Source organism: Amblyomma mixtum, chromosome 9 (assembly GCF_055824585.1).
Source record: "Amblyomma mixtum isolate Tamu chromosome 9, ASM5582458v1, whole genome shotgun sequence".
Classification (NCBI taxonomy): Eukaryota; Metazoa; Arthropoda; class Arachnida; order Ixodida; family Ixodidae; genus Amblyomma; species Amblyomma mixtum.
In genome coordinates, this window is record NC_143020.1 from 37,997,821 (window position 1) to 38,021,563 (window position 23,743).

At 46.3% G+C, this 23,743-nt stretch overlaps 1 protein-coding gene across 1 annotated transcript; it reads left to right on the forward strand.

Annotated features, from left to right (window-relative positions):
- Positions 1 to 7,225: 7,225 nt before the first annotated feature.
- Positions 7,226 to 20,932, forward strand: LOC149328778 (uncharacterized). The gene is made up of 5 exons (XM_089559087.1): positions 7,226 to 7,360; positions 14,464 to 14,621; positions 17,372 to 17,445; positions 19,049 to 19,132; positions 20,799 to 20,932. Exons 1-5 carry the CDS (start codon positions 7,226 to 7,228, stop codon positions 20,930 to 20,932), a joined length of 585 nt encoding a protein of 194 aa, XP_089415213.1.
- Positions 20,933 to 23,743: the final 2,811 nt, after the last annotated feature.

The following is a 23,743-nucleotide window of genomic DNA, read 5'->3' on the forward strand; positions in this document are numbered from 1 at the left end:
GCAGAACCCATCCCTACCCCCTATCCCGAACCCCACCCGAGAGGACTGGGAGGCGACCCTGTCCGGTTGCTGCACCCTCGAGGCCCAAAGGGCCTTAACGCAGCGCGCCCGGGCTGCGGCAAACGCCAATGGTGTGCCTGACTAGGCATCCCACCTAGTGGTTGTAAGGGCGTGACCCTTCAGGTCACGACCCCCAACACCTCTCTCTATGATTAATAAATGTTTTCACCACCACCACCACCAGCTTAAACCGCTGGCATTGCACACAGCTGGCTACATAGTGCTGGATGGTTGAACGCATGTTAGGCCAGTAAAATCGTTGCTGTGTGCGGTGGTGTGTGCGTGTCACTCCCAAGTGCCCAGACGTGGCGTCGTCGTGCATCATTTCAAGAACTGTGATGCGTAGGTTTTCGGGTACGACAAGAAGCATGCGTGCTCCTCCAGAAGCGAAATTCTTCTTATAAAGCAAACCGTCGCGAATGCAAAAAGTATTCTTTACAGAATCTTGAGCGGCATCAAACAAAGAGGTTAATGTTTGGTCTTTGCGTTGCTCAGTTCGGAAAACTTGAAGATCGGAGAAGGCTTGTGAAAGTGACGCCAAGTATTCATCAAAGTTGTCTGCGTCGTCATCAGTCATTTGAAGCGGCAAACGGGAAAGACAATCGGCATCTGAGTGTTTACGGACGCTTTTATGCACCACAGTGAAATTAAATTCTTGTAGGCGCAACGCCCATCGAGCAAGCCGGCCACAGGGGTCACGAAGTCTCACTAGCCAGCAAAGCGAGTGGTGGTCGGTCACGACGGTGAAAGCATTCCCGTACAGATAGGAGCGGAAGCGCTGTACAGCGAAAACAACGGCGAGACATTCTTGCTCAGTAACCGTGTAATTTCTTTCGCTCTTACTCAATGAACGGCTGGCATATGCTAACACGTGCTGATCGTGACCATGGCGTTGGATAAGTACAGCGCCAATACCGATACCACTTGCATCAGTATGCACTTCAATTGGTGCCGATGGGCAGAAGTGGAGTAGGATGGGGCCCGAGGTCAAAAGAAATTTCAGATGTCGGAAAGCTGCGTCACATTCGCTGGTCCAATTGAACGGTGCATCTTTATGCAGAAAACACGTCAGTGGGTAAGCGATGTCCGCAAACCTAGCTATAAAGCGTCGAAAGTACGAGCAGAGCCCTAAAAAACTCTGCAGCTCTTTCACTGATTGAGGCACCGTAAAACTTTTGACAGCTTCAATTTTCTTTGGATCTGGTCGAACACCTTCTTTATCAACTAAATGACCAAGAACAATTGTTTCACGGTTCCCAAAATGACATTTCTTGGAATTGAGGATAAGGCCAGCTCGTTCCATGCAATCAAGCACAATATCCAGGCGGCTGTTGTGCTCACTAAACGTTTTGCCAAAAATTACAACGTCGTCCAAATAACATAAACAAATTTGCCACTTAAGTCCACGCAGGATTGTATTCATGAACCGCTCGAATGTTGCAGGTGCGTTACATAATCCGAAAGGCATAACGTTAAACTCGTAAAGTCCGTCTGGTGTTATGAATGCCGTTTTTTCCCTATCTGCAGCGTGCATGGGGATTTGCCAGTAGCCGGATCTCAAATCAATAGAAGAAAAGTATGAAGCGGAGTGCAGACAATCAATTGCGTCATATATACGTGGAAGCGGGTAGACGTCCTTCTTCGTGGCCGTATTTAAGCGACGGTAGTCAACACAGAACCTCCATGTGCCATCTTTTTTCTTAACAAGGATATCTGGAGCTGCCCAAGGACTTGAAGAATCTCGAATTATGCGTCGCTTTAGCATCTCTTGAACTTGGCCATCTATTAACTTACGTTCAGTGGCTGAGACTCGATAGGGCTTCTGGCGTATAGGAGGTGCGGAGCCGGTGTTGATCGTGTGATGAATACGACTGGTAGGCGGTGGTGTAGAATCGTCTTTGGCAAAGTCGAACACGAACACGTGCTTCAGAAGGAGTTCCACTAGAGTGCGACGCTCGGTTGTGGGAAGAGCCTGATTAATCATAGCCTTAACTTGGGTCTCCATATCTCTTTTCACGTGCTGCTCACTGACAGAGTTGGTTAACGTCGCGACGGAACCTGACACACCTTCCTCGAAACGGGCGAGTTTGAGGCCCCGGGGCAACACAGCTGGCTCTTCAGAATGGTTCACTGTCCACAGCTCAGTACGGCCTCTCACCACGGGAACGACGCAACGAGGCACGACGATACTCTTCTTAGAGCAGGCGAGTGTCGTAGGCTCTACCACAGCTTCAAAAGATTCGCACTGATTGTGAATAGAGGAAACCCGCACGAATGCTGCGCAGAAAGCTGGTACAATAGTGTCTTCTTCCACCGCAAATGCTCCAAAATCCGGTGTCGAGTTATCCACAAGAGCTGAAAGTAGTGAAGAATTCAAAGCAATTTCTCCCGTACGACAGTCTAAAGTTGCACCACACTCTTGCAGAAAATCAATTACAAGAATCACATCATGCGTTGACCGTGGTAGCACTGCGAATTCTGTTCTAAACTTTAGACCACCAATAACAACATCCGAAGCACACACACCAAGTGGAACCAAAGGTTCACCACCGACACCACGGAATAACGCTGCACGGTCACCACTAAACATCACTTTCCTACCTAAACGGTTCTTAAACTTCAAACTCATAACGGATACGGTAGCACCAGTGTCCACAAGAGCCATTGTTTTCACACCATCAATAAACACTTCCAGTTTGTTCTTCAACATAAACACGGGCAGAGGTATATTGGACGTCATCGACTCGCCGGCGGCCTCACCTCCATTGGCCGCGCCTCCTAGTTTCCCGGAGGCGGAGGGGATGCACGACGTCGAGGAGAAAGTGACCGCCGTTGGCGCTGAGGTGGCGGCGTCACACTGCGGTCAGATGCAGGTGATGAACTCCGCAAAGTGCTCGGACGGTGTGGGTCCCAAGCGGACGTTGAGGGTCGCTGCTGCGCGGTGTGCACTTGTCCGTAAGTAGGCGCCGGGGGTTGGCAGTCTTGAGAAGTCGGGAAACGACGGCGGCAATATCTAGCGATATGCCCTGCAATGCCACACCGGTAGCACAAAGGTTGAGAGCGCCAGCGACCGCCATAAAAGTCCTGGCGAACAAAGTCGCGACGTTGGCTGGAGCCAGGATCTCGCTGCTGACGAACCACGTCTTCTGGGTAGGTGGGCCTCCTTTCCGCCGGCTGGTGGCCATAACGTTGGGCAATGTTCCGATCGTCCATGGGCAAAGTGCCGTTAGGTTGAGCCCACGGAGTCGACAGGGCGGCAACATCTTCCACCGGTGCAGAACTGTGCCGCAGATATTCTGTGCGGCAGAAGGTGTCCCGGGATCTGGACAATTCCTCGCACACAATCTCACGAATCATATCAGCCATAGAATTTGGAGGACAGGCTTCAACACTGGCTATAGAGGTGACATTGGCCAATCTTCTGAATTTAGGGGTAATTCGACGCAGCTTAAGAGCTTCAAATGTTCTGCAATATTTTATAACGTCAGCGGTGGTGCTCAGGCTCTCTTTACTAATCAGGAAATTGTAAACATCTTCCGCAATTCCTTTTAGAAGGTGGCCGACTTTGTCTTCTTCAAGCATACTGGAGTTAACTAGCTTGCATAACTTTAAGATGGCTTCGATGTATGCCGTGCAAGTTTCTCCGGGTACTTGCGCGCGGTGAAGCAATGTCTGTTCCGCACGCTTCTTTTTTGCCGATTCATTCCCAGAATTTTTCTTGATTTCGGTCGTAAAGGTTGCCCATGAACTCAGTGTATCCTCATGATTGTCGAACCAGTCAAGGGCAGTGGCGGCAAGGAAAAACACCACGTTAGCCAGTTTGGTAGCAGCGTTCCAGCGATTGTATTTGCTCACCCGCTCGTAGTGTTTCAGCCACTCGTCAACGTCCTCTTCAGGTTTTCCAAAAAATGTGCGGGGCTCTCGGTAATGTGGCCAGTTGTTCGCTGTGGATGTCCCGGGTTGCTCGGCATTGTCGTCTCCAGGCATGTCTGATGGCAGTGGTGGGAAGCCTACGAGTCTACGGCTCCTTCGGTAAATGGAATGCTCCGTGGTCGATACCCGGCACCTCTCACCAAACTGTTACGTGCTTAGCACGCACGGGGGGTTATTCACAGAGGGGATCGGTCGGAGCAGGATGGAAGCAGGAAGCCTACCAGCGTCCTTCAGTCCTACAATATATTTCATATTCCTCTCACTCTAGTTCGAACGAGCAAAACCGAATAGTTGATGTGAAACATCGAGAGTATGTGCATTGCGTAACACATATGGCATTGTCTCCTTGGTTCTACCAGAAAAAGAACAGTAAAAAAACACGAAATTATTTTAAAACACCTGGTTTTAACCGAATAAGATGCTTTGCACGAATCACGTTGCTAGTTTTGAGTAGGCGCTATACTCGGTCAAACAGTCGGGCAGATTAACAATGCACTGAAGAGAGGAGCATGGTGACACCCTGGTACCGCTCTATTAGGTAGAGTAGTGCGCTTTAGCAAATGTTTCCGCTGCTGAACACACCTGAGCAGACCGCGCAGCTCCATCTTTTGGCCGTCTGCATAAAACTGGCTGTTTGTTCTCGTTGTACAACGCCTAGGGCTGCTTCTTGGTTAAGTAGGCTTCTCCATTACATCTAATGGCGCTGACGTGGTACCCAAGATAAGTGTCACAAATATGTTAGTTGTCTCCTGGCTATCACGAGGACTGTGCGGCTGCATCCGTGCACAGTACACAGGTTGACTACTTGATGCCCCTGCCCCCATCTCACCTCTTGCTGAATCTTGCGCAACAAATCAGCGGAGCGTGACAGCTGAGATGTTGAATAAACTTGCGTTTCCTTTTTTTTTATGGCAGCTCGTGCACCCTTCATCATTCACAGTGCTCTACGTGCGAATGCATGCACCATAGTCTCGAGGAGACCAAAAATGCTCAGATAACCTATTAGTTTTTCTCACACACCAGTACCACAATATTCGACCAACAACAGTAATTTCTCCGCAGACAATTACCAGAGAGCAAAAAAAATACAAACAACGCGCTCAGTAATGAATGCTGGAAACATTCGCTCATTTTTTATTTAAAAAAAACGAAAAGTTCAGTCTCTACTAGCAGAATATAAGCAGCCGTATGGCGGAGGACATATCCAGGTATATTTTTGTTGTCTCCATTGAGCAGCTTTGCGGTTGTAGCGTTTCAATTGCAGCTGTGGAGTTTATCTGCGGCCGCCGCACTGCAAGCTCGTTTCTGAACAAGAACACGTGTGTGCTCTTAACGTTTCGACCTCTAGCGGGCGGTATCCTTTGCACGAAAACTTCACCATGCTGTCTGCTATCACAGACGCGAAAGTACGACATTGCTTTAAATTATCGGCTCGAGCATTAAAAATTTAGGCATTGAAAATGTTTCTCAAAACTGCCCTATGCGGCACTGCGAATGCTGTCATACTTCTTTTTAGGACCGCAGTATTTACAGAAACATATGTGTACCTTGGAAATTTCGAGAACATCCGGGCATTTAACTTGCGTAAATTTCATCTAAAGGCACATCATGGCACAAAATTTTAAGTAGTTTAACAGCACGTTTGTTTTTTATTGTTTAGATCTCCTTTAAATTCAGAAATGCATTCTTGTTCTATACTGCGGACTTTCCGCGCATGCGTCCGGTTACTCAGCCATCCCATTTGCTCGTGCTCTTTGGCTCTTTAATATAAGCTCCCCTTTGAGTCCTGTTTGTAACCAGGGCTTCAGTCGCTTGCAATAGATATGAACGGTTCATTCGATCAAATGCTAGTAAATGCTGCTTTCTGCAAGGGTACTTTGGTGTTGCTAATTTAAGCCCGTGGCTCACAATGGATTGAACTCTAAAAATCACAGAGATTGGTGACATGCTGATAATGGACCAAGGCTACTGATTTACTCTTTTACTGCGAAGGCCTTGTTAGTCATATTACTAAAAAAAAACCGCGGCGTGCATGCGTGCGCTCGCACATGCTACACAAAATCCAAGCGATACAAAGAAAAGTAATATGACGTCATCAAGCTGTCGCGCGAGCCAGACAGCAAGCTATGCAGTAGCATTTCATACAACCATATACACGTCCTTCTTCAAAATACGTATATTCCCCACTGCCCAACGTCTGTGCGCCGCTGGCTTTCACGAGAGATGCCGCACCAAAACTGAGACGCAACCTTTTGTTGTACAGCGTTCCGGGGGCTGCCATACGTTTTCCCTTTTTACATAGGTTACATGAGGCAGTCAGGTTCGAGGATAAGTTGCGACAAGGATTCAAACCGACACCGTATCCACCTCCAGTTATATATATATATATATAGTTCCACGATACTCAGATTAGAACAAATAGAAAGCCTGTAGCAAAGGCTTCGCTAGCTTCTTAAGGTTGTGTTTAAAATGGTGATGTACTCACCTGCGTCTTAAGAGTGTGGACAAGCTCGATGATGACATCTACGGAGGGCAGATTTGAAACTTTCATCGCCTTCGTCCACATTATGCTATAATACCGACATCGTTACGTAGGTTTGCGCAATAGTGAGTCTGAAAAGTTTTTGTTTTGTGTCCGGTGCCAGAAGTAATAATGTCAATAATGACAATAATCGCATAATTTCAGCATTGTTCCAAAGTACGAGGACGCAATTTTTGAAGGGGTAGACAAATCTAGTGGGACATTTACCCAATGTAACTCCCACTTCTTAAATGACACACCGATGCGAAAAAATTTTAAATATATGAAATGGCCATCGTTTTTCGAACAGGCAATCCTTATGCTTTAGTATCTTGTCACAGAAGAGGCTTGAAAACTTTAAAAGCTGCTTCAATGTATTCACTGGGATTCATGCGGGCGGCTGAGTTCAGCGTCCTCTCTACACGTGGAAAACAATTCACAAGCTGGTGAATACTGTATATACGCATACACGACGACCACCTTTACAGTTTTACAGCTTAAAGCAACCTTTTTTTACGGTTATTAAGCCGGTGAACTCAAAGGGTTTCCTGCGAGCCTTTTCTCGTGTATTTTAGGCCCATAACTATGAAAGCACTGGCGTAGCTGTCAGTGATGTGGCAGAAAGCGACTCATGTACGGTCCTGTAGGCGGACGTTTCAAAGGTAAATCATCAATGTTCATAGTGCCCCGCGCTCTTCAAGCGAACAAACAATGGAGGGTGGCAAAGCTAAGATCTTGTTCGCGGCTCTTGCCGCTCTTGTCGCGCAAAGGCTAGGAGCCCTCGCGTACTGGTCGAACTATCCTGAAGATCGCAGCGACCTGCAAAAGTACCAAGACCTGAGCAAGGTGAGTGATTTGGCTCTCCTCCTTATGATTTATGGGTGTTTAACTCATCAAAGTGGCCCAGGCTACGAAGGACGCCGTAGTGAAGAGCTCCGGTAGTTTCTAGCACCTGAGGTTCATTAACGCGCACGGACATCACAAAGCACAAGGGCGCCTAGCATTCGCCTGCTTCGAAAAGCGACGGCCGCGGCCCGGATTGAACCCGCGCGTTTTGGGTCAACAGCCGATCGCATAAGCACTGAGGCACCCTGGTGGGGTAAAAATACTAGCATTGCAACGATGATGCCCTTCTTTTAGTCGTGCAATATTTCTCGAGGGCGAAGCTGAGCGGCGGCCGTGCTCAAATAAGTGGTCAGATTCGCCAGGTAGGAAACTATTGGATTTAGGCTTCTGACGCATTAGCACATCCTGAGATGAAGTAAAAGCACTAGAGTGCCGATTTTTGCTACAATAACGCAGTGTAGCTAGAACGCATCGTATGCGACTAAGTATCGATACTTTTTAATATAATGAATGTTAACTAGCGCGCTCCTTTCTTATACATACATATCTATCTGCCGAAAGGTCGGTCCCATCCATCATTATCATCATGATCATAATCAGCCTGACTACACCCACTGCTTCTACACCCAAGCACTACACCCAAGGCACTACACTGACTACACCCAAGGCTTCTCCCATGTCTCTCTTGGAATGTTCTTGGTGGAATCGCTTTCTATCCGTCTCCAGCGTTTGTTAGTGTATTTTGTCTGTGTATTGCGGGGACGCCGCCCCGGTCGTACGGCGATGGATGTGGATCCTCCTGGGCATCCGACCGGACTGCCGGCTCCTTCCTCGAGTTCTCGAGGAAGCGTTGCAGCCTTCCCAGTGACCCCAACAGCGAGGACACCATAGAGTACTTCAGCGAGGACAGTACCGAAGGCGAATTTGAGACATACCTCAGCCGCAGGACAAAAAGAAGACTATTAAGAGCCAGCTCCTCATCGAGCCAGTCCACGGTGAAGACAACTGGCCAAGCATCGAAGCATACGATTCTCATCCTGCCTGCGCATCGATCCCACAAAATGAGGCGGCTTAACAGGCAAGCTGTCTCAATGCAACTTGAGGCCCTTGTGCCGAACGAAAGTAAAGACGTTCGCGTGAACTCGCGCAAAAACGTTGTTGCTGTTGACGTCCATCATGCCAGCACTCGAATCACTGCAGGCCATCAATGAACTCGGAGGCATGTCGGTCCGTACAGTTATCCCGCTCGGCGAGGCCGTTTCTTCTCGCGTCATCTATGACGTCGATGAGACGATCACGCAAGAAGATCTGCCCATACTTGTATAGCCAGGAAACGAAGGCACCGTGATTCTCCGAGTTTCACGTCTTGGGAAATCTCGCTGTGTCAAGATTGTCTTCAAAGGCAACAGCCTCCCGTCACATGTGAAGGTAGGCCTTTTTCGTCGCGCAGTACGGCCATTCATACCAAAGCCCCTACAATGCACGAATTGTATGAAACTGGGCCATGTTAGCAGAGTCTGCGGCAACGCGAGTGTGTGTTCCCGGTGTGCCGAGCCTCATGATTCTGAGACATGCACAGCACAAATTCTCAGGTGTTCAAACTGCAACGGTCCCCATGACGCCTCATCTAGAGACTGCCCGCGGCTAAAAGAAGAGCGTGCTGTCCTAAGATAAATGGTCCGAGACAACTCGACGCATCGCGAAGCCGCCGCGGTCGTTCGCAAGAGACGCAAGAGGAAATCCAGACAGGCTGCTGCCAATGGCAGCCGCAACGACGCGCTGTTGGCGCCTCCTGCTCGCCCTCCTCCACCTCCTGTTCCACCTCGCCCCAGTGTGCTCCGTCCGCCCTTTGTGGACAAGGGTGGCCAGATGTCATCAGGTTCCGATCCGTGGCCAGCGCTTCCGCCATTATGTCCTCCTGAGGCCCCTCCACGTAAGCTCCCATCGCTGAGCACGTCGGCCGCTGCAGACGGGCTCCCGGAGCAAGACCGCCAAACCCTCGTGATTAAAGACCGTGGTCAACGCAATTCGGCCTCTCCTACAGGATCTGCGATCCCCAACTGCTCGAAGCGTTTTACTAGTGCTGGACTCCTTGTGTTCAGCACTTCAAGGACTTTAATCTATAATGGCTGGCCACCTTCCCTCCTTTCGTGAGGAAGTCAGAGGCGCCACGATCTTCCAATGGAACGCAAGAGGTCTGAGGTCGCGAATGTCAAGTTTTCGTCCTTACGTATTCACTAACTACTTCCCGATATTGGTAATCTGCGAGCCCAAATTATTAGAAGCAATCAGGCTCTCCGGGTACGAATCTTTTTTCGCCCCTACATGCGGGGAGCGCAGCCAAGTCTTGGTATACCTCCGCACTGATATGACATATGTTTGCTGCTCAGTTCCACCTAACAATGACAATCAATACGCGTGTTTCTTAATCAAGACAAAAACGCTAGAATTCACACTGATTGCAGCATATGTGTAACCCTCCTCTCAATTAGACTGCGAAAGGCTGAAGGCCATCATGGAAGAAACCCGTGCTCCTTGGATCATTACTGGCGATTTTAACGCCCACCATTTGCTATGGGGAAGCACCAGAATTAACACCAAAGGAAGGCATCTGGCGTTATTTGCTTCCGACAATGATCTGTATGTTATGAATGACGGCTGTCCGACATACCTGCGCGGCTGTCACTATAGCAGCTGCCTGGACTTGACATTAGTCTCAAGGTCGTTGCACCGCAGTGTTCGCTGGTTTTGTGATGTGGAGACCCATGGAAGTGACCACATTCCTACCTACCTCAAAATAAACGGCCTTGGTGCGTCCTCCCCAGCCCAACTCGCGCGAATTGACTGGGCAGTATTTCGAAAAGATATGGAGGGGATGAGCAAAGAAGCCCTCACTGGCAGGCTGGAGCACACTATAGCTAATGCTATGAATGTTGCGAGAAGTCACATCACGTCCTCACGAATACGCAGTGATTTTGATATTGAACTAGAACGCCTGCGAGCTCTTCGGCGGAGAGCAGAAAAGCGATACAGACGAACCAAGTGCTTAAATGGTCTACGGGAAGCGAGACGTACGCAGAAAAAAATCAAACGAAGAATGGATCAGCTGGCGAACCAGCGCTGGAGGTCCTTTTGTCAGCACTTGGATCCCCGCAAGCCCATGTCCCTCATATGGCGTACTTTGCGGGGCCTCCGTACGCTTCCGCAGCAAAGACAACCCTTCTATGCGTTGGCTGTCTATCAAGATCGACAGCAGTCTGAGGTAGCAACGGACTACTGCAGGAAAATTGCTGGTGTACCAACTGCTTCGAGTTCCCGGCGTGTTCCTCCTGCCTCACGGGTCTCAGCCATGGATGTCCTTTTTTCTCGCGAGGAACTCGACGCTGCTCTTGCAGGATGTCGGCGTTCGTCTTCACCAGGGCCAGATGGAATCACATATGCTGCGCTGTCCCACCTTGGCCACGACGCACGAGAAGAGCTCCTCAAACGTTACAACGACTCGTGGCTCGACGGTGCTGTTCCTCAAGAATGGAAATCGAGTCCACTGATACCCCTACTAAAACCAGGGAAATCTCCAGTCGAGCTCTAATCGTATAGGCCAATAGCTTTGGCCAGTTGCGTAGGAAAGGTCATGGAGAAAATGATTTTGTCGCGCCTTGAGTGGTACCTTGAACACTACAAAATATACCCCGACACTATGGCCGGCTTCAGGCGGGGTCGCTCTTCTATTGACAACGTCGTTGATCTCGTATCCACGGTTCAAAAACAGAAGCCATTGAAACGTTTGTCAGTGGCACTCTTCTTGGATGTGAAAGGTGCCTACGACAACGTGACCCATGAGGCCATCCTTGATGCGCTGGAAACTGTGGGCATCGGTGGTCGGATGTTTGCGTGGATAGAGGGCTATCTGTCCAAAAGATCATTTTTTATCCAGTGTGAAGATGGCCCGACGCCTGCGCATTACAGCTACTGTGGCGTGCCCCAGGGCGGTGTCCTTAGCCCTACTTTGTTTAATCTGACTCATCGCCCTCCCTGAGAACCTTCCCAACACCGTCCAGGTGTGTATGTACGCCGAAGACATCTGCATTTGGGCCTCCTCTTTGACGCGTCTACAGGTGCGTGCAAGACTTCAGCGGGCAGCATCGATCACTTCTTCGTATCTCCAGAAGCAAGGTCTCAGCGTTTCACCGGAAAAGTGCGCGCTAGTGGCATTTGCACGTAGATGTATGATTCCATATCCGGTACGCATCGACGGTCACATCATTTCTTACTGCAAACTCATCGTTTCCTAGGGATCCTGATCGACCGTAACTTATCATGGAGCCCGCATTGCACTCTACTGAAAAAAAAGCTAACATCTATCGCTCATTTACTCCGACTTCTGGGTGGAAAACCATGGGCCTCGTCGGTCCAGTCAATGCTGGAGTTGTACAGAGCTCTATTTCTGGGATACTTGCGGTGCAGTACACCTGTACTCACAAAGACGTCCAAGACTAACATGCGTGCCCTCCAGACAGTGCAGGGTCAGGCCCTTCGCACATGCCTAGGTCTCCCTCGAAGCGCATCAACACCGGGAAGCATTGCACTCGCCAAATACCACCCGATCTCTACTTATATTGTCCTAGACTGCTTGCGAATGCACATCCGTCATATTTCAAGGATTTCACATTATCACCTTGCGCGTCTGCCACTGCAGAGAGCACATTCTGCATTTGCAAAAGTGATAACAACGCAGCAGTCGTCGATCCCACAACAGTTCACCCCGGCAGCACTACCTCCCTCTCCTCTGTGGTGTATGCGGCTCCCATGTGTGCGCCTTGCTATTCCGGGGATAGCGAAGAAATCAAATCTATCGACGCCAGCCATTAATCAATTGACACTGTCCATGCTCCACTTCGAATATTGGGACCGTACTCTCGTCTATACGGATGGATCACTAACCTCTACTAGTTCTGCTTGCGCTGTGGTCGTTCCTGCGCGACAAACTCAAATTCACCAACAAATTTCGCATCGGACTACCTCTACTGGAGCAGAATTGGCCACACTTCTTTCGGCGGTACAGTATATCTCACAACAATCACCTCAAAAATGGGATGTTTTTTGTGATTCAAAATCTGCCCTACAATGTCTCCGATCTGCCTTGAGACAGCGACCATGAGCAACTTGTAGCGGAGATACGATATCTGCACCACCAGGCAATCGAACAAGATCATGAAATCATCTTCCAGTGGGTACCAGGCCATAGCGGCATTGTTGGTAACACCTTAGCTGACGATGCTGCTCGATCGGCTCACGATACAACCAACACTGTCCGCATACCACTTACAAGAGCTGACGCAGCAAGGCACCTTCAACTGCTCGCCCGAAACCTGACTGTAACGTCGTGGTCTGCCCCTGGAGGTTGGACACCCCGCTCGCATCACTTCAGCCTCTTGCTCCAACATCATATACCATTCGGCCTCCTCCGCGGTGATACTACGCTGTTGTGCCGCCTGTGGCTGGGAGTGGCGTTCACAAACGCCTATTCCCATCTCATCGCAATGGCTGACTCTCCTGCGTGTGACCAGTGCGGTTGTGACGAAACGATCAGCCACCTCCTCTGTGACTGCCCTCGTTTTGAGTGAGAGCGCGGTTTCCTAAGTGCTTCTGCTCCGCTTGGACTCGCGTCCTTTAACAGAGTCTAACGCTCTGGGGCCTTGGACACAATCTTCCAGACAACGGAAAGCGGTGAAAGCGCTCCTGACTTTCTTAAGAGACTCGGGGTTGCATTCCCGCCTATAATCTTTAAATTTTCAGTGCGCGCCCTCTGTCTCTGTGACATAGTGGTCGCTGGACACTTAGACAACTCATTTCCTTGCCGCTCTTTTTCCTTTTTTCCCCTTTGTTCCCCTCCCGAAGTGTAGGGTAGCCAACTGGGCATCGCCTGGTTAACCTCCCTGCCTTTCCGTCCTTTTCTCTTTCTCTCTCCAATTAACCCTGCCCTTCTCCAGTTGCGGCCGTCGTATTCCCGCAACCCATTTAATCTCATCCGCCCACCTAACTTTCTGCCGCCCTCTGCGACGCTTGCTTTATCTTGGAATCCACTCCGTTACCCTTAAGTAGCAGTGGTTATCTTGCCTTCGCATTACATGTCCTGCCCAAGCCCACCTTTTTCTCTTGATTTCAACTAGAAGATCCTTAACTCGCGTTTATTCTCTCACCAACTACGTCCGCTCCCGGTCTCTCAACGTTACACCTATAATTTTTCTTTCCATAGCTCGCTGCGTTGTCCTTAACTTAAGCTAAACTCTTTTTGTTAGCCTCCACGTTTCTGCCCCATAGGTGAGTACCGGTAAGATGCAGCTGCTGCATACTTTCCATCCCACTTGAATATAAAATCAGGGGTACGGTACACCTAGCGCATTTTTATTTGTGAAGAACTGAGGAAAGAATGCAGCATGGAAGATTGTTATTACAAGGTGCGATATCGGTGACGTTTTTGGCCCGTTAGCACACAGTATGTTACTTGTTAGACATTCAGTGATATAGTTCACTTTAAAATGAAGGCAGATTTAACCTTCTTGCCAATTCAGTGTCAGCCAGTTATCCAGAAGGTTTACTCAATAAGAGATAACCTCAAGATTTCAGTGATATTAAATTTAGAGTTGAAAAACTTACCACGCCGCTTTTTGCGGCATTAGCTTATTAAAAACAAAGAATACGACGAGCCGCCCATACAAAAGCTGAATTCTCAAGTAATTATTGATTGAGGTCCTAATTATCGGTGTAATAATGCTGAAAGAGAAAGCTCTGCAGCTTTGCTATGAGCTTCGCAGAGTAAGAAAAATGACCCTAGATCAGTGACCGAGCATGGAACCACCACCTCCGAGGGCAGCCACTCAAACACCTAATGTAGCAGAAATGTAGCCGATGGAAGGGCGATTTCAAACTTATGAAGAAGTCAAAGCGAGAACTGCATTAGTTTATTTTGCAGTATTGCAAGTCAGATATAAACATGTACGAAGCTAGCAATTTCTCGCCTCCATGTTAAACGAAAGCTCCAAATGCGCACATATTAATCTTGCTGTATCAGGCATCAGCTCCGTTCCTTTCCATGTTTCCAGTGCTACCCAGATGTAGGTGAATGGATCTGCATGCACAGGAACTACTACGCTGATCCAGACTTCGGTGGCTCATCCAAGTGTCTCAAGTTTCACAGATATGGAACCTACGAAAATTTCACCTCTCAAGTCACTTTTACTTTCGGACAGAATGGATCAACGTAAGCACAGAAAGCTCTCGGCTACGAAAACGCGTCTCCACAATATACCAGTTGTTTGCAGTAGATCACAATCTCTTGCAGGCTGTTCTAGCAGTGCGAAGCAAAACAGTACGCCGACAACACAGGCGCTCATTTTCAACTAAAGTCCGACCTTCGTCCCTTGCTGAGTAGCAGCGCATGTGCCACCAATTTGTTCCCTGTGCCTCCCTTTTCTTGCCACTGATCTAACCATTATGCATTCGTACCGAGGCCTTAATGCCTCAGACTTACTTCATTTTTATTTGGTGAGTCGTCTCGATGGATAGTTTCTTTATGCGAAGCATACTAGCCGCACAACCGAGCTCTTCCTTGCTGCGCCGCGCGCGGCCGCGTAGCTAGCACTTGACCTACATCGGCGCACCACGTGATATGACGTCACAATAGCTGTGAAAGCTGCGGCTCAACTCGTGCGCTAGCTTGCGGACGCGCAGACTCCACCGGCGGCCTAACTACCCGCTCCTTCCGCTAGGGGCGCTGACGTCATAACAGCTGTGAAAGCTGGGGCTCAACTCGTGCGCTCGCTTGCGGACGCGCAGCCTCCGCCGGCGTTATGCTTCGCATCCTAGGCTTAACCATAAGCTAAGCCAAGCCATTTTTTTAGCTCGGCGATAGTAATGGAGTTCCTGATTAGATTTTGTTTGAAAGTTGGAAGAATAAAGTTATAGAATTATCACAGCTGTGATAGGAAAATAAAGGACAAACAGTCTGATGTTTTCACCCGAAAGCAGCTCTTTCCTCGCCGCCAGAATGGACAAAGTACATAGTGTACGCTACATGCAACTTATATGCGCTTCGCATCCTCACCGATGGAATTTTATCCAAACCAGTAAACCAAGGCCGTATCTTCACTTTCATTAATGGTTACAGAGAGGCATCAGAGGCCTAGAATTCGAACCCCGTTTACTGGACAACTCTGAGCTCCTTGGAAATTGCTGCCGTTTTGAAATGCCGTTAGTAGTTTTTAGCTGCATACAGGGAACATAGTGTTTGTGGCAGAGAATATGGTGACTCCAGCTAACAACATGGTCGCTCCCTCCTCACTGAATAGAATGATTTGGCAGGTTTTTAGAGCCTACACAACAAATATTCATTCCACATCTGCTGTTCTGGCACCCCAAAAATGTCTCACTTTCCAATCAAAACATAAGGTTTGATACCTGAAAATTTTCGTTTACATGCTAAGCCGAGAGAACTACCTTTATAGCTCGCCCGTTTTAAATACCGCTCATTCAAAGGCTCACGGCACGCACTGTAGCATTTTTAACACATTGTTTCGCCTGGACTAATTTATTCCTTTATCGCCTTTCCCTCGAAATGTAAAAACTGGGGAAAGACCTATCAGAGGACTTTAAGTTCTCGGCATTATAAAAACACATATCTTAAACCACAGTGCTAACAGCGCAAATTAATTATTTCCTTTTCTGAATTCGCTCTTCTAATGTCGCTACTGCTACATCGATGTTTTCTCCCCATTAATGCGATATATATTTTTGACTCATCACAAGTGGGGATCTTAGTCTTCGTTAGCACGTTGAACGTAGCGGTTTTCTGTGATTTTGTGTATTGTATATTCGACAGTTGCTCTAATTTTCATCTCAGCATCTCCGGCTTGGGCAAAGACAGAGGCTATAGTATAAATGTGCATGTGAAATTTCCTCACACATCTCACAGGGCCGCCGCTCCGTAGGTATGGCAGGTAGTGTTATTACCCGAGCATCATGGTTGCGGTATCAGCACTGTGCATTCGATATGAGCTGTGTGACAATCATTCATTCGCCTTCGTTTTTTCATTGAGCGTTGGTGTCAGAAAAGAAATCAGTTCATCTCACTTCTTCCGAGTGGAAGACATGTCGTTGCTGTCAGCTGTCCATCTCAGTTTCTTGAACTAATTTGACATGTTCTTGCGCAATGAAAACCTTTTATTTGCATAACTTTCTAGAGAATTAGTGGTACTTTCATTTCTGCATGCCCCACCCCTTATGTAATACCGTCTAACAAGGGTCGTTGAGGTATAAAATGAAGTCAAGTTGTAGAGTGGTGTAAAAAATTTTGGTATCGACTTCGCGCCACTCATTGTAGTCGCAGAATTATTCAGTTTGATTTCAATTCTTCATTTCGCAACTTAGGCATACAACAGATGACAGAAGGAAAGGCATGACTTCTACAGTAGCAGCACCTTGAAATAGCCTTAGTCGGTACGTGAAAAATCCCTATACAACTTTCCTACTAAACGCAAGAATAGTAAAAGGTCTCCTGACAGCGGTATTATTAGGTACTTAGCCTCTGCAGGGAGAATTAGGAGACGCGTAAAAAACTGTGCAATGTGCATATAGCGAAACAAAATAACAGCGTTTCTTTCGCACTGAAAAGTGCTTCAAAACATTTGCCGGGATAAAGTTTGTAGAACCCTCATACGATAAATAGCTTTATTACAAAAAGAAGCCACTGCTTTTACCTTTCTAACTGAGCAAAATAAAAACGGGTTTTGTACAAGTAGATTGTATGCAATCGGACTGCGCTGTCTGCTGCTGAAGTAAGAAGTCACGCGAGGATCTTTCCATAACAAAATGGTCGAAAACGTAGTCTGTGCGTAGGCTGACGCAAATCAGGATATACAAAACAAGGGTAACTGCCAGCTTCACCTTCGAAAGAAGTGAAACTTAAGCGAAGGACGCGAAATACCGCGAAGTGTGATTCTCTTCTTTTCATAGGACCGGGAGCTGTAAACTGAGCTCTCCACGTTGTTACAAAGGGAAAAACATACACAAGTTCATTCCTGATGACGGTGAGTACATAGTCTTGTAAGTTCCCGAACGTTTTCCTGTTATGTGCTGGAGCAACCAAAACGTTCGAAATTAGTCATTTTAAATGCAATTGTGAACTCTATGCTTCATTTTTTATGAATGCTGCGACTATAATTAAATTTAGTGTGTAAAACTTTAAAGGGAACTACGGGAAATCATATTTTAGAATTTAAAAAAACAATTGCCTATTATAGTGGCGAAATTTTTCATTCGTCTCCATATACCAAACAAACCTACGCTCATGAGAGGGAATAATGGCTTTCTAACAAATAGTAATAAATTTTCAAGGAATGAACGCTTAGTCGAAACAAAGAAAACAAGCCCTATCGCAGGTGAGCAAGCGGAGTTTTGCTTCGAAGCATTTCACACCGTGCCAGAAGTCGGAAATCTTGGACAACATGATGTCATCATCATGATTGTACGCACAACGCAAAATTGGGAGAAGCCTTAACATGAACGTGGTTGGAATAGGATGTTGCGTCACTGATTTTATTGCCAGCACAAAAACAAAATCTTCAAAAGGTTTGGTTTCAAGCTTTATAGATTTCCTTAAATTTCATCTAATTACAACAAATATAGTTTTTCTTTTTTACTATTTTCTAAAAAACCTTCGAGGCGACATAGTACCAGTTGCTTTAAGTGTCACCAGATTGTAGCGACGTGAAAAGGTTCATGTACAGATTAAAGCCTAATACCGCATTGCTCCCGTTCGCACACGCTAGAATAACTGAGCATGACTGACTACAAACTTCACAGTAACGCTAAGGCTGGGCAGTAGGTAGTCTTCACCTTCTTCTTTAAATGTCCGAAACTTAAAAAAAAGAGAACTTCCATGCTTGTTCCTGATTAGTCCTAATCGGATCCAGACTTCCTTAACCAATCAGAGAATGGATTCCAAAGTTATATATGCACCTTACTCTGGGAAAGCCACGGCATTAGGCACGATTACGTATTGCCATGTAGAAAACAGGAATGGTGTCGTCTTTGCGCATTGGTCACGTGCTGAGACCTGAGCACATTTAAAACATGTCCATGCGTACTTAATACGCGGCAGGAAAACGCCACGCAGTCTAGCTAAACATCGCCGCTAAAATTGAGAGAGAAACGCTCCTAATAGCCTAGTCGAATATTTCCGCGTGAACTTTGCCCTTTCGAGAGCTTATCTAATTCTGCATTGACATTTTTTTCGCGCTCTGGATGTTAAAATACACACAGGTGACTACTCAAGTGCAGTTAAAGGCAATGATTTCAGGCATTCCTCATGTGATTTAATTATCTAAAATTTACGCAAAAAGATTATGTGCAGTTTTAGGACAAGGTTCTTAGTGTTTAATATTAAGTTTTTACAGAGAGGCTGCAACTTAGATATAATATTCACACTTTGTGAGAATAAATTGCCCAAGGAGCGCTTTAAAGTGAAATAAGCGTTATAGTAGATGTCATTATAATTTTTTGGTTAGACAGTGGTATATGCTAGGAACCGAAGAATTCTAAGTACACGTTATTGCCTAGAGTGAAGCGCTATATTTTCTTTAAAGGAAGGTTCAGGGAGTGTTACATTTTTTTTTATTTTTATGTAATCAGAAAATGCGGCTCTCCAAGATTTATACGCAATCTACGTTGACTGTTCAAGCTGTGTTGTTTTTCGTCATCGCTACACCGCAGACGGTAAGTGCTTAGAAACCTGAACGAACTTAGTTATTATATTTTTAACAAATAGTGCAGGCTCTAAGTGGGCGCTAGCAGCACAAGCGAAAAGAATACAGAATTGCGGTTATGAACTCATCGTGCGAAACTTAAGTGAGCAAAATACAAGGAGACATGTTCAACTCTTTCTAGCAAACAGACATAAATGCGAAATACGCCTATGAGGTAGATGCCAACAATTTGTAAATAGAGTCAATGGACATAATGACATCGGAAGACAGCTTGTTCCATTCTTCAAGAGCGTCTTCCAATTTCAATAAAGTTAATAATGACAACCACTCACTGAAAGTACCAACAATACCCTTTCTTTATTAAAGTGCGCATGTGCATATTTGGCCTCGGATAGGACCAAAATTAATTATTTTCGTCAACGTTGATAGTACTTCATAATGCGCAGAGACAAGCAGGAGCATATTTCAGGCTTCCGTTAAAAGGATAGTGTTCGCCTTTAAAAAAACACTTCTTGAATATTTTTCCACCCGATTGCAAATATGACAGGTGCTGTTGCCCAATGTGTAGAATGCTGTGGCACGAGCTAGTATATTGGTTTAGAGCAAAAACGACTATGCGCAAAGGTTTCATGCAGATGATTTGTTTTTGACGCCCCTAGCAGATATTACTTCATATTCACGGAAACAGCGACTACGACGCTTTAACGATGGTACGGTTTGGAGTTGTTTCCGGCGCAACGGTGTCAGGAAGTCGAGGTATATCGGAAAAGGTAAAAGAAACAAAAACGCCTATACTGGAGTACAATACGATGGCCACAGATTATTCGGACCTTTTGTTTATCATAGCAAGTAACGTTCATTGCGTTTTTATGATAAATATTCTTAAGAACAGGCTTGACTATAGAGACCACATATATCTCGAAAATGTTCGGCATGGCATATTAGAATCAGCGAAGAAATGTGCCAGCACTCGCCTTTTTCCTTTGTTTGTAAACCAGCTGAAACAATCAGCTAACGCTTCAAGAATTTGCTTTCAATGCTCTGTGCAATAAAAGGGGTCGGAACTAGTGAGAAGAAGCTAATTCACTGGACTGGCACGTCGAGTTTGAGTGTTGTAAAGTAATTTTATTTCGACTGGTGTCTGGCAGAACAATTCCAATCAATTCTGGATGTGACAAAGTGCCTGCTTTCTCCGCCACGGAGCTCATGATCTCGCCGATAACAATTTCGGCACATTGATGGCTGCAAAAGCAGCTGTCGATATTTCCGTGAGAAAGTATCAGGTTCAAAGAATAACTGATCATAAAACAAGCGTGTAGTCCTAGACGTCCATGAAATCATTCACCACAGTTTTTTGGACAAGCGAATGCTTTTCGCCATAACAAGTATAGACACCGCAATCGGGTCACCAAATTGTCACCATTCCTAAGTCCCTGTGCTTCTCTGGGGGAGTTCGCCGCAACACCTTACTTACAATGGGCACAAAACTCAGAGGCGTCAATTGGTGGCCCAAACCGGATAGCCAACGCTAATTTAGATTTAGTGCATGCAAGTGACAGATTATCACAGGGGTCGAAAACGCCAATAGATTTGCGAACACGTGGCTTATATCTGCTGTGTTTAATTTCAATTCTTCACTTCTGCTTCCTTTCTTAAAATTTTGCTACAATGAATAGGCAATGGATGTTCCCTTTGGCGCCGTAGAGGAACTTTGCAAGCACCAAACGACTGCTGTGAGTTCATTTACAACGAAAACTGTGGCTCGTCACCAAAGTACCAGGTGTACGACCCTCGGACATGCGATTTCTAGCACAGACCCCGACAGCACATCTGCTGAGATTCGAGCCTAAAGCTCGCTTATTCTATAGTCGTTGTTTTCAGCCTTCGGTACGTGTTATAATTTTTCTGAAAATTATCTTTGACATGTAACACTGCTGGCAATAAACTACATAATTTTTCAAGTGCCCTTACCTCACTTTGAGCATTTGTGTCATCTTTCTCTGAGTAATGGCAGGTAACCGTAACCTTAAAGGTCACCATTCCTTAACAAGCATAACCAGAGACTGCAAAGCACCCTCGCAAAGTAGTTGGTGTAACTTCAAAACGGCGTATATATCCATTGAGGTTTCCTACATTACTTCTTTTTTGCCTTCTTTTTTCTGTAATACGTGCTTTGCAATTTGTTATATTCACAAAATTATGTAACGTCTGTAATAAGCACATTGCTAATTGGGCACACCACTCATAAAGAACTCGATTTAAAAAATAAAGTTTCCTTAGCTTTGTTTTGTATCGACGATATCTTTGCTACTTTGGCATGTCATTTGCACAGTGTAAGACTAGTGTCACGTAGTGGTGACTGGACTCAGAAAAGCAGTGAAAGGGGTGATGAAAAAAAAAAACTTTATTGGGGCATTCATGCGCCCACAAAGAATTGCATGACTCAGCGGCTACGTACCACCAAGCGCACTCGGCGGCCCTGAAAGAGAATGCCCGCCGCTCTCGACCGCGCTCATTTTGAAGCTGACAACAAATTTTAGAGATAATAATGGTGGTTCAACAGCGCAAACACACACAGACTAAGAAAAAGACCAGACACACAAACCAGCGCTGATGTTTTTTGTCTTGTGCCTTTCTTGGTTTGTGTGTGTGTGCGCTGTTGAACCATCATTATGAATCTAAACCAACCAGCCCAATCAGCAGTTCTTCTACTGTTTATTTCGAGGTAAAGCGTGCAGAGTAACCGCAACAGTCTGGAGCAGCGTAAAATCGCTACCGCCTGGCTGTGATGTTGGTGTGGATGATTTGCTCGATGGTCGCCGCGGTGGCTCAGTGGCTGTGGTGCTCGGCTGCTGACCCGAAAGACGCGGGTTCGATCCCGGCCGCGGCGGCTGAATTTCTTTGGAGGAGAAATTCTAGAGGCCCGTGTACTGTGCGATGTCAGTGCACGTTAGAGAACTCCAGGTGGTCGAAATTTCCGGAGCCCTTCACTACGGCGTCTCTCATAGCCTCAGTCGCTTTGGGACGTTAAACCCCATAAACTAAACTAAACTAAACTTCAGGCTAGTTGGCAGACCGTTGCAGCCGACGCAGCTCTTTCGAGACCATGTCGCGGATCACATCCTGTAGGTTTTCCTAATTTCGTGCTATCCTATAGTCGTGACGAGGCGACTTTGTCTGTTCTCGGTAATAGCATGCTCGTGCTTCCAGGGTGTTCTCCTTCATGGTCGACTCGCTGACGAATTCGGCGACGGCGTTAGATGGATTGCGGATAAGCCCGGAAAAAAGTGCCTTTATATCACCTAGCAAAAAAAATTTGCTGTGCCTTAGCTTTGGTTAAACCTAGTTGTGTTGCGAAAGTCGCACCTTGGCTACGCTTGTGGCGTTAGCTTGTGATTAAGCGTTTGTTTAGCTCCACCGTATAGACACAAAAAGGCATACTATTCAGGTCACGACTGGGCTGTTATTGCTTATTTATTTGGAATACTGCCAATCTCTGGTTGAGGATTGAATAGGTGGGCATTACATGCATCAAATATAGTGAACGATAAGATTTCTAAAAGCGGTTTTTTAAAGTACCGCTGCTCATATAATCTAGACACTTCACAGCACAGAAAAATTGAGAAAAAGTTTGACAGATTTTCTTAAGTAACCTAAAGAAAAAAAGCATGCTAGTTCAGAAACATAAACATAATATAAACATGGGCACAATACATCGTATACTCCTTGAAATAGGCAAAGTACAAATAGACAAATACTCACTAGTACCGCATGTAAACTACTAAACATATAATTTTAAGCACATAACAGAGTTTCTAGAGCACAAATCGCCTCATCAGCATGAATTCCGCCGCGACTTATCAACAGTTACTCAGTTAACTGAAGTTGATCGAGACGTAGCTTTAAGTATTGACAAGAACAGCCAAACTGACATCATATTACTCGACTTTGCTAAAGCCTTCGACTGCCTATGCCATTCCAAACTAATCGTAAAACTAGAGGGTTACATCGGTGATGGGGAACTTTTGGCTTGGATTGAAGATCAAGCAGTTCCGCACTACTCTCGCCGTGCGCCTCCAGCTTTCGCCAAACACTTGGCAGGTTAATCTTCAGTGGCTAACGTTTGTGCGTTAACTTTTAGAGGGAATAACAACACGTATTGGCGCAAATCTTTTCTGTCTTGTCCTTCTGGTGGGCTTCATTCGGAAGTCTGTTGGCATGATGACTACAATGTGCGCATTCAAAGCAGCTCCCGATATCACTGGTCACCAGGCCAACTATATTACTTAATGTATCTTGCCTTGTCAAGATGCTCGCCGCCACAAAGACCTTAGGCACAGAGTCTGGCTCTCTGTAATTGCTGTGGCGACGAACTGTGATTTGTCGCTTTAGGGTGGTTTATATTCACCTCAAACTTTTTGCAGTCGAGGTTGTCACTTTATGTTCTTGTTGCAATATTTCCTATTTACGTGTTGTCTCAACGAAAAAAAGGCACTTAATACTTTATTTTTATCATGGCGTTTTTATTTCTTTTAATTATGGGCACTAATCCTTGTTCCTGTAAATTATTAAAAATGGCTGAGGCTTAGCTAAGGTTAAGCGTAGTCAGATGCGAAGCATA